Genomic DNA, 17,674 nt, shown 5'->3' on the forward strand with positions numbered 1-17,674 from the left:
TGAATGTAAGCCGGTTTGAGTCCCCCTTAAGTGGTAGAGAAAGTCGGCATATAAAACCAACTCTTCCTCTTCAACGGTACTAGCAGAACCAGAGTAAACTATGCAAAATGCAAAAGGTAAATTTACGCAATATATACACGGGGAAGAATTTGGATGGCCTTGGCATTCGTAATATTGTTTTATATGGAACACTCCATACTGAAAGGGTAAAGCCAGACATAGAATCATAGAGTTGGAAGGGGCCATACAGGCTGTCCGGTCCAACCTCCTGCTCAATGCAGGATTAGCCCAAAGCATCCCTGGCAAGTGTCCATCCAGCCGCAGCTTGAAGACTGCCAGTGAGGGGGAGCTCACCACCTCTAGGCAGCCCATTCCCCTGCTGAACTACTCTTACTATAACTACTCTTTTCCTAATATCCAGCCGGTACCTTTCTGCTCATAATTTAAACCCATTATGGCGAGTCCTATCCTCTGCTGCCAGCAGGAACAGCTCTGCCCTCCTTTGACTGACAACCTTTCAAACACTTAAAGAGAGCAATCCTGTCCCCTCTCAGGTTCCTCTTCTCCAGAATGAACATCCCCGAGTCTTTGGGTTGTGCTGAGGGTTAGACTAGGCTGCGCTGAGAAGAGGGTTAGACTAGATGGCCTTTAGGGACCCCTTCCAACTCTGTGACTCTGTTATTCTAACTGTCAAAGAGCTGTCAATGAAATGGAATTTCTTCTGAGAATCTAACCTTGCTAAAAGGCTCCGTGATAACAAAAGGGCAGGAGGGACGGGAGTTGTGCATTCAGACTTGGCCCCTCATGTCAGGGGTGAACGTCAAGGGTGAACGGCTCACAGTTGTTTATCCCACTTTCTTGGCTTCTGGGGGTTTGCTTCCCCCCCCTTTTTTTTTAGATTATAATGTTTTTTAAGATCTAATCCACTATAACTGATAGAGATGAAGGCTTGGAAGATACTGTATTAAATATACTATGTGAAAAAAAATTTAATGGTTTTTTCCAGCTTTCCCCCCTGCTTATTAATATTACTGTGTTATTATCATTTATGAAAAGGAATAATATAAGGGGGAATTATAATATTAACATTTTTTAAAAAGTATCAGGATTAGAAGATATTAGTACAAAGGAGATACCAGTTTAATGATGGGAGAGAGGTGGTCGGTGGGGAAGTTCACTATATTATATTTGATTTAATGTTGAAGACAAATGCCTAAGAATTTGTTAAAGTCCTTTTTTCTTACATTATATGGAAGGTAATGTCAAATGAATATGTTATAATTGTTGAAAAATAATAAAAATATATTTAAAGAAACAAAAACAAAGTAGAGGCATTTGGGGCAGGGGGAGGAAACTGAGGAAAAAAGCTGACCTGTGGTCACCCCAGTGTGGACTGGGAAGGAATGATTAAACAACTCGAAAGAAGAGGGTTCGAGCCTGTTCTTCTTCAGCTCAGCAGGGGAACAGAGCAGAGGAACAGTGCGGGGCTGCACTGAATGATGCACAGAGAAATCCCACCGCAATAGGATTGTGAGAACCGCAGATCCCTCCCCCTTCTTGTAAAGGGGATTTTCTAGCAGAGAAGAGGTGCCTGTCGCTAGCGATTGCTCCTTCTCGTTGTTCTGGCGGCGGGAGCCCCACCGGCAACCAAAACAGTGACGAGGTCCGCGGCAGCCCAGGGGTTAAAGCCACCACGGTTGTCATTCGCATTTCGGCATCGAGGAGTGGAGCGGACGGCTTCAGTTGCCGGTCAGCTGCCAACGCGCGGTTCTCTCCCGGACAAAATCGGCATCTTGCTGGCGGCCACGCTGTTGGGCACGGACGGGAACGTCCGGCAGGCAGGTAAGGTCCAGTTATGCTCGGCTGTCAGCCCACACAAGCAATGAATCGGTGTGCTTAAAGCACAACAGGGGCAAGGCAGAAAGAAACTGGGAGCGTATGAAGATAGAACATTGTTTCCCTCTCGAGGTTTCAAAGCATAGCGGGCGGCCACGGGATAGTTATTTCCAACCGAGGCAACACTTTCTCTCCCTGCTCGTTGGAACGTCAACAGGATTTGTGAATTGGAGATGTGAAACCTACGACTGGACTTTTATTCTGGCCCTCTAGGGACGACCTCTTAACTTCAGTCCCCATCAGTGATTGTATTTTCCATGTGGCAAAAAAAAGAAGAAGAAGATGCACAAATTAGGTCTGAAGGGGCGTAGAGTCAGCGGCGGACGTCGAGCGTTCGAGCGTACGGAAGGTGTTTGTACATGACCAGCCCTAGGGAGGCGGCTCGTTTCTGCCTTTTGGGACAAGGACGCTCACGTTACGAGGACCGCTTTGGGCCGAGGGAACGGCAGCGTGTCGATCCAGGGCGAGACGTGGGCGTAATGGAACTGGGGCAGTGCACCACTCCGCCCTGTCCCTTGAACACCACCGGTAGACCCCCCAACGCCACTTCCGAGGACCTCGACGCTGCCGGGAGCACCGTCGTGACTTCCCTGCTGGGCTGCATCCTGGGCGCGATGTGCCTGGTTGGGATGGTGGGAAACGTCTACACCCTGGCGGTGGTCCACCTCTCCGCGAGACTGACCGGTTCCATGTCTGTGTACATCGTCAACCTGGCTCTGGCAGACCTCCTGTATCTCTCCACCATTCCTTTCGTAGTCTGCACCTATGTCTTGAAGGACTGGTATTTTGGAGACGTGGGGTGCCGGATCCTGTTCAGCCTGGACTTGCTCACCATGCACGCCAGCATCTTCATCCTCCTGGCCATGAGTATGGAGAGGTACCTGGCGGTCGTCAAGCCTCTGGATACCATCAGGAGGCCGAGAGATTACCGAAGGATGATCACCTGCTCCGTGTGGCTGGCGTCCTTCCTCTTGGCCTTGCCGACCATGATCCTCATCGACCTACGGACCAGCATCCAGGACGGGGTGGTCAAGCACATGTGCTACCCCACGTGGCAGATGGAGGCCTACAAAGTCTACCTCACTGTCCTTTTCAACACTTGCATTTTGGCCCCCGGGGTGGTCATTTGCTACTTGTACGTCCAGCTCGCCAGGGCTTATTGGAGATCTCAGGTGGCCGTCTTCAGCCCCAAGGAAGTGAATAGATGTCCCAGGCAGAAGGTCTTGTACATGATATTTAGCATTATCCTCACCTACTGGACCTGCTTCATCCCGTTCTGGCTCTGGCAGCTGCTCGGCGTCTATCGCCACCAGACCGACGACATTGCGGACAACACAGCTGTCAATTTCCTCGTGACCTGCCTGGCTTACAGCAACAGCTGCATCAACCCTTTCCTCTACACGCTGCTGTCCAGGAACTACAAGGAGTACCTCAGGAGCCGGCAGAAGAGCAGTGTCAACCTCTCCAAGATCAAGCCGAGGAGGAGCTCCTCGAAGAGGTCGGTGCTGACCGGAAGCCACCGATACACGGAGGCGGTGGCCGTTGCTCGGATCAAAGACATTGACGGTGAGGATGCCGTCTCCTTGTGAGCAGGTGAGTGCACGTGAACACATGAAGCTGCCTTATACCGAGTCAGACCATCAAGGTCCATCAAAGTCAGTATTGTCTACTCAGACCGGCAGCGGCTCTCCAGGGTCTCAGGCAGGGGTCTTTCACATCACCTACCTGCCTAGTCCCTTTAACTGGAGATGCCGGGAATTGAACCTGGGACCTTCTGCATGCCTAGCAGATGCTCTGCCACTGAGCCACAGCCCCTCTCTAGGGTCTCAGGCTGAGGGTTTTCACATCACCTGCTTGTCTAGTCCCTTTAATTGGAGATGCCGGGGATTGAACCTGAGACCTTCTGCATGCCAAGCAGATGCTCTGCCACTGAGCCACGACCCCTCTCCATGGCTCTCCAGGGTCTCAGGCAGAGGTCATTCACATCACCTACCTGCCTAGTCCCTTTAACTGGAGGTGTTGGGGACTGAACCTGGGACCTTCTGCATGCCGAGCAGAGGCTCTGCCACTGAGCCACGGCCCCTCCCCTAAGGGAGGGCAGGGCAAGGGGCATAAAGAAGGCCGACTGCCATCTATTGTCAGGACCTACGTAGGTTGCAGCCCTGTGTCTGGAGCTCGCCATCAGTTGGCTGGCCCTCACAGTTTGCCAGTTGTTGCACCCGCTCAACCTCTGCTGCCATTTACAGGATTTCTCAGAGTAGCTCCTTGGCTGGGACCTGTATGAATGGATTTCCTTTGATTTCCAGAACCATCGCGGGCAAATCTATAACAAAGCGGATGGATAGGGAGAGCCGCTGCCGGTCTAAGGAGACGACATGGACCTTGATGGACCGAGGTTCTGACTCCGTCCGCGGCAGCTTCATGCTACCGAAAGGGCTAGGGGTGGTCCAACTTGGGTTGGGAGCCTGACAGCACGTGCCTCCGCATGCCAGCGGATGCCATTTTCCAGCTGGTACAACGGCACTTTTGTTTTAGCCAGGGAAGGAGGCGGAGGCCCTGCTGGCAATTATTTTTTCTTTAAAAAAAAAAAAAGCAGTTTAGGCCTTTTGTTCCTTGATACCCAAAGTGGCAGGGGGATGGGGGAGGAGTGAAGCCCACTCTACAAAGGCCTCAATAGACCCTGCCATTTCGCACGGAGCAAAATGATTGTTCATCCTGTCTCAGTAGGGAAGGCCTTAAGAACTGCCTCTGCCTCAGCAGCGATTCTATTATGGAATAATTTCACACTCCCTTCCTTTCTCCTCGTGAGAGAGAGGAGTGGTTCAGGACAGCCGTGAAACGGTATGTTTTCCTGAGCCCTGTGGCGCCTTTGTGAAAATGGGATGCTTTACAAGTACATCGTGGAAGAGGGGTTGGGGGGCACAGAAGCAAGCACACAGGCTGTGCCGGTCCCAAAGCAGTGATACCAGCGCCAGGGAATTCTAAAAACAGTGGCTTTCCACAAGTGTCTATGACTCTACCCCAATGTCCTATGGAACCTCTGGCATGTTTTTGTCCCCGTTTGGGGCAAGCTTCTGATGCAGGAGCAGGATTCCAGCTGCAAGTTTTAAACTGTTGATCCGAGCCACCGATCAGCTGCTGGTTGCAAAAATCCAAAGCTAAACCCGAAATGCTCCCAGCCTCTTCTTTTCAGAGTCCGTACATGATCCTTGAACAAGTGTTGGAGCCTCGCGTTCACACAGTGGCAAGAAGCATTTTAAAAACGTAAGCGGGCAGAGATGCAAAATGCCAGAATGAGTGGTGTAGTGGTTAAGAGCAGTGGTTTGCAGTGGTGGACTCTAAATCTGGAGAACTGGGTTTGATTCCCCACTCCTCCACATAAGCGGTGGACTATAATCTGGAGAACCAGGTTTGATTCCCCACTCCTCCACATGAGCGGTGGACGCTTATCTGATGAACCAGGTTGGTTTCCCCACTCCACACATGAAGTCAGCTGGGTGACCTTGGGCTAGTCACAGCTCTCTTAGAGCTCTCTCAGCCTCACCTACCTCACAGGGTGTCTGTTGTGGGGAGGGGAAGGTGATTGTAAGGCGGTTTGATTCTGCCTTAAGTGGTAGAGAAAGTCGGCACATAAAAACCAACTCTTCTTCTTTAACAGCCAGAATGCATGAAGGTGGGCAACGCTTGTCCAAATAGTGATTGTTCCCACTAAGGGACATCGTATTGGGATCTACTGTCTGCTGATTTAAGATTTAAAACTATCTGGGGAAAGTGGTACCAATCAGGACCGGTATTTTACGTGTTGGCAGTGCAAACTAGGAACAGTGTGGACATGAAAAAAGCCATTGGGTTAGGGCAGGGAGGGCAGACTCCTTGCGGTCCATGACTCAATGGGGGCTCGGACGAGAGTTTTGCCAGCCACTCTCCTGTGCCGTCGGTACTTGGCTTCGTTCCTGGCTTGCAGACCTGTGACTCACATGTCTACCTCCTCCGCACCCTCCCCTGCAAGCTGCAAATCCCAGTCGGAATTAAGTCCTCTGCCAGGAACGATTCAGAGAATCAAGTGGGAGGCTTTTTACACTTGGCTTCCTGGTGGACCTTGGAATTCATCCTCACCATCCACCTGGGCGCTTGACTACTCTCCTAGAATCATAAGAGTTGGAAGGGACCACCAGGATCATCTAGTCCAACCCCCTGCACAATGCAGGAAACTCACGGCTACCTCCCCCACACACACCCAGTGCCCAGAAGATGGTCAAGATGCCCTCCCTCTCATCATCTGCCTAAGGTCACAGAATCAGCATGGCTGACAGATGGCAAACTAGCCTCTGCTTCAAAACTTCCAGGGAAGGAGAGCTTACCACCTCCCGAGGAAGCCTGTTCCACTGAGGAACACCTCTAACATTTAGAAAATTTTTCCTAATGTCTAGATGGAAACTCGTTTGATTTAATTTCAGCCCGTTGTTTCTGGTCCGACCTGAGGCAACAGAAAACAGCTCGGCACCATCTTCCATGTGGCATCCCTTCACATCTTCCATGTGGCAGCCCTTCAAGTACTTGAAGATGGTTATCATATCCCCTCTCAGTCTTCTCCTCTCCAGGCTAAACATACCCAGCTCCTTCAACCCTGTCCTCATAGGACTTGGGTCTTCAGACCCCTCCCCATCTTTGTTGCCCTCCTCTCTCTCTCTTCCCCTTGGGCCCGGGAGATTTAGGGACAGACACCAGCCGCAACAGACGTACCTTGCAAATTAGCCTCAGACAAGCGGGTTTTTCTTCGCTGACAGCAGGTCTGGTCATTGTGCTGGCTGCCTTCTAATCTGGACCTCACCCGGTGGCCGTTCTGCCAAGGCCGCAGGTATTCTGCGATTCCGCTCGAGCCCAGAATGCATTCTGCCCAGAGAACGCAGCTCCTTTAGCACTGCGGCTTTCAGTTAAAGAAGTGAAAATACATTTATAAAGTGGTTGAAAGAACAAAAACAAAATTAACGGAGCAACTGTCCTCACCCTTTGTTTTTTGTTTCTTCATTTATATCCCACCCTATATCCCACCTGGTCTGGAGAACTCTGATTTGGAGAACCAGGTTCAATTCCCCTCTCCTCCACATGAGTGGCGGAGGCTAATCTGGTGAAATGGATTTGTTTCCCCACTCCTACACATGAAGCCAGCTGGGTGGCCTTGGGCTAGTCGCACTCTCTCAGCCCCACCTGCCTCCCAGAGTGTCTGTTGTGGGGAGGGGAAGGCGATGGTAAGCCAGTTTGATTCTGCCTTAAGTGGTAGAGAAAGTCGCATATAAAAACCAACTCTTCTTCTTTCTCTTTAATGGGAACTCAAAGCGGCTTTCATCGTTCTCCTCTCCTCCGTTTTATTCTCGTAACAACCCTGACGGACAGAGGGGGTTTGCCATGGCCTTCCTCTGTGTAGCAACTCCTGGACTTCCTTGGTGGTCTCCCATCCAAGTTCTGACCAGGGCTGACATTGCTTCGCTTCTGAGTGTTTATTGATACCGGATATTATTGAGAAAATTATATTTCTGCTACCTAATATTGATGCATCTGCATCATATAGTCTCTTTGTTTGCTCTTGCAGCAAAGAAAATAAGGTATAAAATATTGAAAGAAGCAGCTTTTCTTTTAAATTGAAATGTTTTAGTTTATCCCATTATCTATTTAATATTTTACTTGAGAATCTATTGTATTTGCATTTTATTTTATTTGTTTTAGCATGTTACTAGCAAATTGTGATGGCCAATAGCTACATACAATAAAATTTTCGTCGAAGGCTTTCACGATCAGAGTTCATTGGTTCTTGTAGGTTATCCGGGCTGTGTAACCGTGGTCCTGGAATTTTCTTTCCTGACGTTTCGCCAGCAACTGTGGCAGGCATCTTCAGAATAGTAACACTGACAGAGACACTGTCCTTCAGTGTTACTACTCTGAAGATGCCTGCCACAGTTGCTGGCGAAACGTCAGGAAAGGAAATTCCAGGACCACGGTTACACAGCCCGGATAACCTACAAGAACCAATAAAATATTCATTCATTCACAATAGAAGGTAATTTTTTTAAATCAGTTATTTGTAAGTGATCTTTCTGTATGAATAAAGTTAACCCTTTCCAAGCATGGGGCGTGCTGTCTGGGCAAACGTTTTGGGCTGGTCAGCACTCCCAACCCTGAGAGGTATGTGTGCTTGGACTCTATTTACTACTTGTAAATAGTGAGTCAGCATGGTGTAGTGGTTAAGAGCGGTGGTTTGGAGCGGTGGAGTCTGATCTGGAGAACTGGGTTTGACTCCCCTGCTCCTCCATACGAACAGCGGAGGCTAATCTGGTGAACGAGGTTGATTTCCCCACTTCTACACACATGAAGCCAGCTGGGTGACCTTGGGCTAGTCACAGCTCTCTCAGCCCCACCTACCTCACAGGGTATCTGTTGTGGGGAGGGGAAGGTGATTGTAAGCCGGTTTGATTCTCCCTTAAGTGGTAGAGAAAGTTGGCATATAAAAACCAACTCTTCTACTACTTCAAATCCTGAGCAAGAAATAGCTTCCTTAACTGGTCACTCCCAGTTTCATTCAGGCATGTCCTGCAGTGCCACCTACTGCCATATTTTCACATTGACAAGGCATTTTTTAAAATGTATTTTCCTTAGAACAGCATGGATGACCAGCTGGTCTTCCTACTGGATGATCCTACATTACCCCTTTCACGTCAAGGCAGGGTTTAACTGAACTGGAAGGAATGTAGCGTTCCACCTCTTGGGGATTTCTTGTTCCCGAGACCCGCAGGGCAGCAATTAATCTTTCCACCAACTTCAGAATGGACCGGTTTGGACTCAATGCCCCACCTCCTCTTTTCAAAAACCGTCTCTTAGGGGCCCTTCAGTTAGGTTCCTGCCAGCCGCATCCAGAATATTCATATCTGGAGAGTTCCAGCTAGACGCCAGAACGTCTCCTTATGCATAGAATTAAGTATTCTTTGATTGTTTCAGTTAATATTGCGAGCCCGTGAGAAGTTTTGAGATTCTGTTTCAGGGAGGGGCCACAGCTCAGTGGCTGAGCATCTGCTCGACATGCCGAAGGTCCCATGTTCAATCCCCTCCATCTCCAGTTAAAGGACCAGGCAGTAGGTGATGGGAAAGACCTCTGCCTGAGACCCTGGAGAGCCACTACCAGTCCGAATAGACCAGGGGTTCTCAACAAGGGGGGGAATTCCCCCCCCGGGGGGATTTTAGGGTTCCAAGGGGGGAATTGGGACCACTATTCAGCAAAGTGTGATGACCTGTAGATTATGTACAATCTGTAAAATTGAAGTTTGTTTTTTTGAGTTAGACTATCTTGGGAAGGGGGGAATTACATTCTGAACAATGGGGAAAGGGGGGAATGGAGCAAAAAAGGTTGAGAACCACTGGAATAGACAGTACCGTCTGCAATGGGGACTAATTCCAGATAAAATGGCCTCCTATACGTTTTGGCAAGGTACAATAAAATATAAAAATGATTGTGATCGTAAGCCGGTTTGAGTCTCCCTTAAGTGGTAGAGAAAGTCGGCATATAAAAACCAACTCTTCTTCTTCAGTTTGCCTGAAATACCACAGGTAGGTTATTTCCAAGTCTACCTTACAAAGTGAAGCCGCTTTTCACATGGCGTCCGCCACCATAAAGTGCAAACGATACCACGGCAGGGTAGTAGCCTTCAATAGTCGTTTCGGAGTGTTTCAACCCCAGTGTGAACACAGCGCTAGCACAACAAAATGGTAAAATACCTGAACTTAAAGTTGGTGAGTTTATTGCATATGTAACAAAACAAAAAAATGAATATGACCTCCTGGGCCCAGCCTATTATACAATCACTTTTTATTCCAGCCGGCTCCAATACCACATTAAATAGAAGTAGTATTTCATTAAATACTTTGATTTTAAGACATAAAACGGAGAGAGAGAGAAATTAGTGTACAACTTTTTCCACAAAATAAAATCCGCAATTAAAAACTGTGAGAAGAATAACAAGGGTAGCAGCAATACTTTTTCTTTTTAAAAAAACAGACATTACAAAACAATAAGTTAAAAAATACATTATAAAGTGGTTGAAAGAACAAAAAAAAATTAACGGAGAAAAAAAAAGACACAAATACATACTGCGTCGCCCCCCCCCCCAAAAAAAAACTTTCTGTGCTCTACAGTGTAGGTTCTGGATAAGGGGGGGTCTGAGAGAGAGAGAGTGGGGCATTTTAATGAGCTGGGGTTTTTAACAGCCACACGGCTTTAGCAAAGGTGGGCACGCTCCCCATGCAGAGCAAGCAACCTTCTCAGAAGCAAAAGCTGGTCTGGTATGTTGTCGTTTTCGATTTACACACTTGCGCCTTCCCAATTCACCAAAATCACACACAGGCAGGCACAGGCACATGCAGACGAGTGGTCATTTCCTACGTCCCTGAGAGCACAAACACCAAGATGACGGTGGCGCATTTGTACCACTGAACTAGATTCCTGGCTCTGTGCTTGCTATGGGCGCGAAAGACCACAGGAGGCTTTGGGTGTGCTAACAGTGTGTGTGGGGTGGGGAGGAAGCACGAGCGCCCTGATGCGTCCTCTCTGTGTGACTCCACTGAAGCAGACTTGGGGAGGGGGGGAAGCGAGAGGAGAGATGCGAAAACCGTATTTCGGGCGGCGCCAACTGCACCAGGACAGGCGGCGTTAAGACACCGGTGCTTCCGGCCCCCTCCTCTACCAGCGACCTGTTGGAAGATCTTCGGTCACTACCTGCGGGCCCATCCCAGGCCGCATTAGCGATCAAGAGGCTGCAGCGGCCAATGCGTAAGCCGCCCCCCCTTCTGTTTCTGATGCACGTTTTGCCTGGATGGTACAGACGCCGGTGAAGCTTACACCTGCGCCCTACACAGCAAGAGAACCTGACTTTTGGACACGGCCCTTAAGGCTGCCTTCGAGCACAAGCAGAGGTGGAAGTCTGAGCTCGAGAAGAAGCGGGGACTCTCTGTGGCACTGCTGCCAGCACCCCGGAAGGGGAGAAAAACCCGCAAGAGAGTTTTGCCTGGGGTGCTTCTTTCCACAGATCCCAGCTCCTCCCCGTTTGGGCTCTCGGATGCTAAAAAAACCCCAACAGAAGCGCAAAAGCTTCAGGGCACACCCAACCCCCCCCCCCCCCAGGGAATAGGAAGTAGCTTTGGAGAGATTGCTAAAGAGACGGAGGGGGCAGCCTTCCCTTCTCCCTCACTACTATCGCAGATATCGTGGAGAAGCCATCCATCTATGCTATGCGGCCTGATCCACACCTGTCCATGTGCTACCTCTGGCACATCACTTCCACTCCGCAGGCGTGTCCCGGTTCTACCGCTCCTCTCTTGAGAACGTTACCGGCACAACGTGCGGCCTCAGCTACCCAGAAGCTGCGGCTTTATCGTGGCAGTAGTGGAAGAGCTGGCCAGCGGGCAGACCAATTGCCAGTGTTATCTCTACTCGTCTTACATCGCTAGCTCGTTTGCCTCTGTACTGCGCATGAAGCCAACTGCTGTGCTTAAGAACATCTCTTCCCTCCCCCCCTGCAGGGAACAGTCTGGGCAGCCTTTGGGTAGCGCTGGCATCTCTCAACAGTATCTCACAAGTTCCAATTCCACTAACAGGGCTTAACTGCACTCAAGAGACAGCGTCTCACCTCCCCAGGCATTTGAAAAACCAGAGCCACTACAGTTCTATAACCCAGAGGATTGCAAATTAAGCTTGCCCATCTATTTGAATGCCACTCACTCTCCCCCACCCCATAATGCAGTTAACTGGTCCCTTAAGTGCGACTGGGAGGCCCTCCCCACCCACCCCAGTTATGTCTGAATCCGCCAATGAAATCCAACACTTCAGCCACATGGTGCAAATTTCACAAAACAATACAGATTTCCTCTCTCACAAATGTAAATCCTCATATCCCCAAACATCAAATCACAAAAAAGTTACCGTCAATTGAACAAACAGGAAAGCTTTCAGGATTCTGCCACGTATCTAAATTTAATTTGCCCTGTCGCAGTTTAAAGCTATTGTCAAGCTTAAGAAAGAAATGGACCATAGAAATATTGTTTTTGTGGATCGGACGACAAAATCTGACCCACATTTGAAATCCAACATGCTACTTGCCCAGAACCCCATCTGTTAACATGGATGTATGAGATTCTCTCTCTTTTTGTAATCAAGTCTGCCTAAGTCTGTTTGGGGATTACTGGGGCTTTCTGCAAAGAAATGGTTAAGAATACTGCGGCGTTGTGCAAACTGTAAGAGTGATTCAATTAAACAGGTTGCTTTGGTCTTCCTTCTCCGGGAAGTCACATGAAGTGAGCGCCTCAATGCCAGTCCTGAACCATTTAGCGCCAGAAGAATGAAAATGAAAATAAAAGAAAGAGGCTAAAAACAGTACTCCGGGTTGCTCAATCTCTGTAGGCTAAAACCATGAATCCTTCCAATAGATTTACATTGTGTTAAGACTTTTATTGTCTGTGTATGCTCCTCCGCTCAACTGCGTCATCCTCCAGGCTACACAGAACTGGGTTCCGTTTGCTTTTAGCTATTTTCTCGTAAGAGACTTCCACGGTTTTGAGTCAAAGAAAGCATTTGAGAAAGCCACGTTAGAGGAAAACCTTCCAGGCTGGTGGATCATGGCGCCCCAGGCTGGCTCTCTCCACGTCCTCTAATGTATGCTAGGGAAGGAAGTCTGCAGGGCAAAGTCGCTCTCGGCTTCGAAGTGTCCAAAACGTAAAGGAAATAAACAGCTTACCTCCCCATTCAAGGAATGGCTTAGGATTCCTCAATCTGCTCTCAAAAAGGCAAGCTGCTGTGGTCGCACAGAGCGCTGCCTATCAAGGAACCGCCCTACGTTACGTGTGCCTACGGAGCTCCGTTCTGCTAACCGTTCTGCAAAGAGGGCTCTGAAATGTGAGTTTGGGCATTCCAGCGCTCGTCTCCTTCCCCACAGCTTCTGGAACTCTACAAGGGGAGCTCGGGACCGTGTTAAGACAAAACATCCAGGTACACATAACCAGTCGAAAGTCCTCAGCAAACCAATCTCAAGATACTCAACTACAAGTCTGATACTCCTATTAAAAAAAAAAAAAGACCACAGGTCATTGACCTTATCACAATATGTGTTACAAGTCTAGCAGAATATCTTGGGTCACCGAAACCAAAAATCCTGATCCCTGGCTGCCTTTTGTTCCACGGGAAACATGGGAGCGGAAAGAAAAGGGAATTATTGTAACAAAAGGGAGGAGTCGTGTGGTTGGGAACCACCAAGAAAAGCCCCCCCCCCAACGTCACTGCAGGAGGAAAGACGGCCTCGTCCCCCCGTCCCCCCAAAGTACTTTTAGCGTCCCAATGCTTTGGACAACGGAAGTTCACAGCAAGCTTCTTCTTACAAGCTTTTGGTTTGGTGGTCCATGAGCTAGAATCTGTTTTCCTTTGGTTGCCCGCTCACTCCACTGCAAACCCACACGTCTCTTCCACGGCAGTCAGGAGCTTCTCGTATAGCTTCTCATAGGACTCGTAAGGCGGGATGTCGATTCGGTTAAAGCTGCGGAAGGCAGAAATCTCAGTTAGCGTCCTGCAGGCTCGGCCCGACAGCACACCACACAGGCGCAAGAGACATATTTTTTTAAAAATCAGGAATACCATCGGGTGTTTCAGAGTTCGGATACACAGCCCCTGGTCTGAGAAAGCGAGCCCTGATCAGACGGCCAAAAAAAACAGCCTCTCTTTTAAGGAAACCGACCGGGGTTTTGTTCCAGACATTTTCAAGTAAAATAAATTGCGAGGTGGTTGATGCAGTGGTTGCAAAGAAATAATATTTCTCTGCTGCCACCGCCGTTGCCTCCTACATTTCCCAGTGGGCTCTGCAGCATGCTCTGGCAGATTCAGCGCGGGTTTTCCGCCATCGTCTTTCCAGAGGTCTTCCGGTGCTGTCTGGGTCACCCAGCGCCACAGTAAACCAGGGGGGCCGGCTTTCTGCCTAAGGGTGGGAGAGGTCGATGAGGCGCCATCTTGCCAATGGCATCGGGGCGTCTCATGTTCCGGTTCCCACCACAGCCTCAAAGGGGTGAGCGTTGGGAATCCCAAAACCTCCCAGGGCATCTTGAGATCCCAGAGGATCCACGAGCCCCCAGGGGCGAATCGTTTTTGCTGAGCCCCCCTTTTTGTGGGGAGTCGCTGCCATAGAATCATAGACTTGGAAGGGACCACCAGGTTCGTCTAGTCCAACCTCCTACACAATGCATGAAATTCACAACTCCCCACCCCACACCTCCAGTGACCCCTATTCCATGCCCAGAAGATGGCCAAGATACCCTCCTTCTCATAATCTGCTTAAGGTCATAGGATCAACATTGCTGACAGATGGCCATCTAGCCTCTGCTTAAAAACCTCTATAGTCACCCTTGCCTTCAGTAGACAGTGGTCAGACCACTGAATCTCTAAGACCTCTCTAAGACCTGAATCTCTAAGACCTGAAATAAGTCCTCTCCTCAAGAGGCTCAGCGCAAAAAGATCCAAGTCTAAGGTCTGGCCTTGTCTGTCTGTTGGGCCTGTCACAATCCGAGAGAGTCCCGGGGCAATCGAGGAGGCTTTGGGCCAACCCTAAAGAGGAGCGGTCAAGCGCGGACGCTGACGTCACCCAGGACAACCGGTGTCTGGATGTACTCGGTAAGCGTGAGCGTCTGGAAGCACGGTCTGAACTGCTGAAACAGCCTTACCAAGTATGAGCTTTTGGAAGGTTGTCGGTGTTGGCATCTATCAAGTGGATGGTGAAGAGCCTGGGTCCTGCCGCGCCTGTAGAGCCTTGCAAAGAGACGTTCTAGTTAAGGCCCTTCACAAACACGGCTATCCCACAGCAGTCATTTATTATCTCTGGCCGCCCCGCCCCCCCACATACACACACAATCTGACATCACTGGGGGTAGGTGGGAAATACCATTTGGGAGGGAAGAACCAAGAGCAAGCACGAGGCTTCCCAAACGCCTGGCTCAGTGAGGAATTCCCTGCCCCCTGGCCTCAGTCTCCCACTCTTGAGGAACCGTCTTTGTGGTATTTACTACCAACATTAGGGGGAATTCCTAGGGCGCCACCCCCAGAAGAAGTGACGTCGCCTCCTCCCCAAACTCCAGCTTACCTAGGCACTGGCCACCAAATCTCCCGCCATTTGCCGGAACAGTATTAGGAATGTGCACGTGTTAAGTGCCATCAAGTCGCTTCTGACTCATGGCGACCCTATGAATCAATGTCCTCCAAAATGTCCTCTCTTTGACAGCCTTGCTCTGTTCTTGCAAATTGAGGGCTGTGGCTTCCTTTATTGGGTCAATCTCTTGTTGGGTCTCCCTCTTTTCCTGCTGCCCTCAACCTTTCCTAGCCTGTCTTCTCCAGTGACTCTTGTCTTCTCATAATGTGACCAAAATACGACAGCCTCAGTTTAGTCATTTTAGCTTCTAGGGTCTGTTCAGGCTTGATTTGATCTATAACCCACTGATTTGGTTTTTTTTTTTTGGGCCGTCCAGGGTATCCGTAACCCTCTACTCCAACACCACATTCCAAAAGAATCTACTTTTTCTTCCTATCAGTTTTCTTCAATAACCATCTTTCACACCCATACACAGTCATAGGGAATACGATGGCATGAATACTAGCAAGGAAAATTACTTTAATGGACTGCAGAGGGGCCCTAAGCTCGGTGGCACGGCGCATACTTTTTAGGAAGAAGGTCTTGGCCTCAAACCCAGCTAAAGGGATCTCAGGGGGCAGTGCTGGCAAAGCCCCTGGAGAGCTGCTGCCAAATCAGAGCACATAATGCTGGGCTAGACGGACCTACAGCTCCGAATCAAGACAAGGCGACCCCGTATATTGTGCGAGCAATGCACTTCTGCAACAGCGATGGAGCGGAAAATCGCCGCAGCCTCACTGTAGTCCGGAGATGCCATCGGACGGCAAGAGGTCTCCCAGCTCCAAGCCCTCCCCTCGAGAGAGAGCTAACTCAGCCCCCCTAGCAGTCACCTTGCAGAGCCTTGAAGCCCTGAAGCGGAACCCGGGTGGAGCCCGTCACGAACTGCAGCAGCCGCGCCCTTCTCTCCTCGTCGAAGGCTTCCACCGCCTGCCAGAACCACTTGACGATGCTGCTGTCCCCCGTGCAGTGCTTCAAGCGTGTGTTGGACTTCCAGTCGCTCAAATCAATCTTGTCCAGGCCTCCTATGATGAGCTGTCGAAGGACACACGCATATTTTAGTTTGCAAGCACCCAGCCGACAAGATGGAGCTCGCCCCATTTACTTCGGAGCGCCCTGCCGGCTATTAGTTTCAGGTGGGTAGCTGTGATGGTCTGTGGCTCAGTGGTAGAGCCTCTGCTTGACATGCAGAAGGTCCCAGGTTCAATCCCTGGCCTCTCCAGTTAAAGGGACCAGGCAAGTAGGTGATGTGAAAGACCTCTGTCTGAGACCCTGGAGAGCCGCTGCCGGTCTGAGTAGGCAATACTGAATTTGATGGACCAAGAGTTTGATTCAGCTTCATGTGTGTTCAAGAGCAAGACTGGGAACACCTTAGAGACTGGCAAGATCCCCAGGTCATATGCTTTTGAGAGTCAGAGCTCCCTCCAAGACAGACAACCATATTAAGTGACTTGACTGAGCGTTCTTGTAGGAGGATAGCCAGCCAGATCAATGCTCCCTCGCCTCCTGCAGCGAGGCTTCATGGCCGGCCTTTGCGCCTCCCCATTTCCACTTATAGTGTCTCCATGACAACCCAGTTTTACATTGCAAACCACGCTCATCAAACCCCTACCGGGAGCCATCCTTAGAGCAGATCAACAGATCCTAGTCAGATGATACTGCAGGCATCTCGTAGGTTAAAAAAAAACCCAACAATTTGCAAAAATGCTTTGGGAGTTATCAAAACAGCAGCGTGGAACCCATTTTGTTCTTGAATAAGTGTTCCAGAGCATAACTAGAAAGCTAGCTTGACATAAGGAGGAGGCAAGAGACGTTCAGAGGTGGTTTGCCATTGCCTGCCTCTGCGCAGCGACCCTGGGCTGCCTTGGAGGTCTCCCATCCAAATACTAACCAGGGCCAACCCTGCTTAGCTTCCGAGATTTGAGGACATTGGGCTAGCCAGGGCTATCCGGATCAGGGCATCGTAAATTACCTTGGAGATTATCTGTGCTTGCGAGGCGGGGTAGAATGTTAATAACTAAAAATTTGAGAAAATTAAAATAACAAAAAAACAAAACCAAAGAGAGAAACTGGCCCTGTCTTCAGTCCCTGACATGTAAATGAAGTCTAGTCTCCCAAATAAGACCAGCGTCTTTAATAGGACTGGTGTTCAAGAAGCAACCCCAAGCAGTTTATTAACAGCTTCATACAGAACTGTCCCTGCCACCATGTTCAACAGGAGGAAGGGAAAAGATATTTTTACGTGGCAATATTCATGTGATATTCACACCCTGATCAGAAGAAAAGGAGCCCATCTGAAAGGGGACGCTTCACAGTACCTCGAGTTCCTTCTGGTCGAAAGGCTTCAGGAGGTGCTGAGGGATGAGCTCGTTAAAACCCTTCTGGAGAGCCAAGAACTGGGCCTCGATTCCTCTCATGAACCGCCAATTAACGTACAGCCTGGAGGGGGAGAGGAAAACCAAAATTGAGATGCTCGGAGGCGTCCAACGCTGCAAGTGAAATAAAGCCTGCCTGCTGGCTCCAAACCGTGAAAGATTTCATGATGAGTTCCAAAGTCTGGAAGCCCTGACAGCTGCATC

The 17,674-nt window shown here is 49.6% G+C and overlaps 2 protein-coding genes across 2 annotated transcripts in view; one reads left to right on the plus strand and one right to left on the minus strand.

Moving 5' to 3' along the window:
• Nucleotides 1-2,375: 2,375 nt before the first annotated feature.
• On the plus strand, nt 2,376-3,485 carry LOC130492695 (urotensin-2 receptor-like). Its single transcript, XM_056866457.1, has one exon. The coding sequence runs from the start codon at nt 2,376-2,378 to the stop codon at nt 3,483-3,485; it is 1,110 nt and encodes a 369-aa protein (XP_056722435.1).
• Nucleotides 3,486-13,250: 9,765 nt separating this feature from the next.
• The window catches only part of SMURF1 (SMAD specific E3 ubiquitin protein ligase 1), a 41,071-nt gene continuing 36,647 nt past the window's right edge, over nt 13,251-17,674 (minus strand). The window contains exons 16-19 of the mRNA XM_056866580.1: nt 17,414-17,534; nt 15,929-16,130; nt 14,638-14,713; nt 13,251-13,463 (exon numbers count right to left, since the gene is read on the minus strand). Coding sequence (XP_056722558.1) covers nt 13,364-13,463; nt 14,638-14,713; nt 15,929-16,130; nt 17,414-17,534 — 499 coding nt within the window. The 3' untranslated portion in view covers nt 13,251-13,363. The remainder of the gene's footprint in view (nt 13,464-14,637; nt 14,714-15,928; nt 16,131-17,413; nt 17,535-17,674) is intronic.

This window comes from Euleptes europaea, chromosome 21 (assembly GCF_029931775.1).
Source record: "Euleptes europaea isolate rEulEur1 chromosome 21, rEulEur1.hap1, whole genome shotgun sequence".
Taxonomy (NCBI): domain Eukaryota; kingdom Metazoa; phylum Chordata; class Lepidosauria; order Squamata; family Sphaerodactylidae; genus Euleptes; species Euleptes europaea.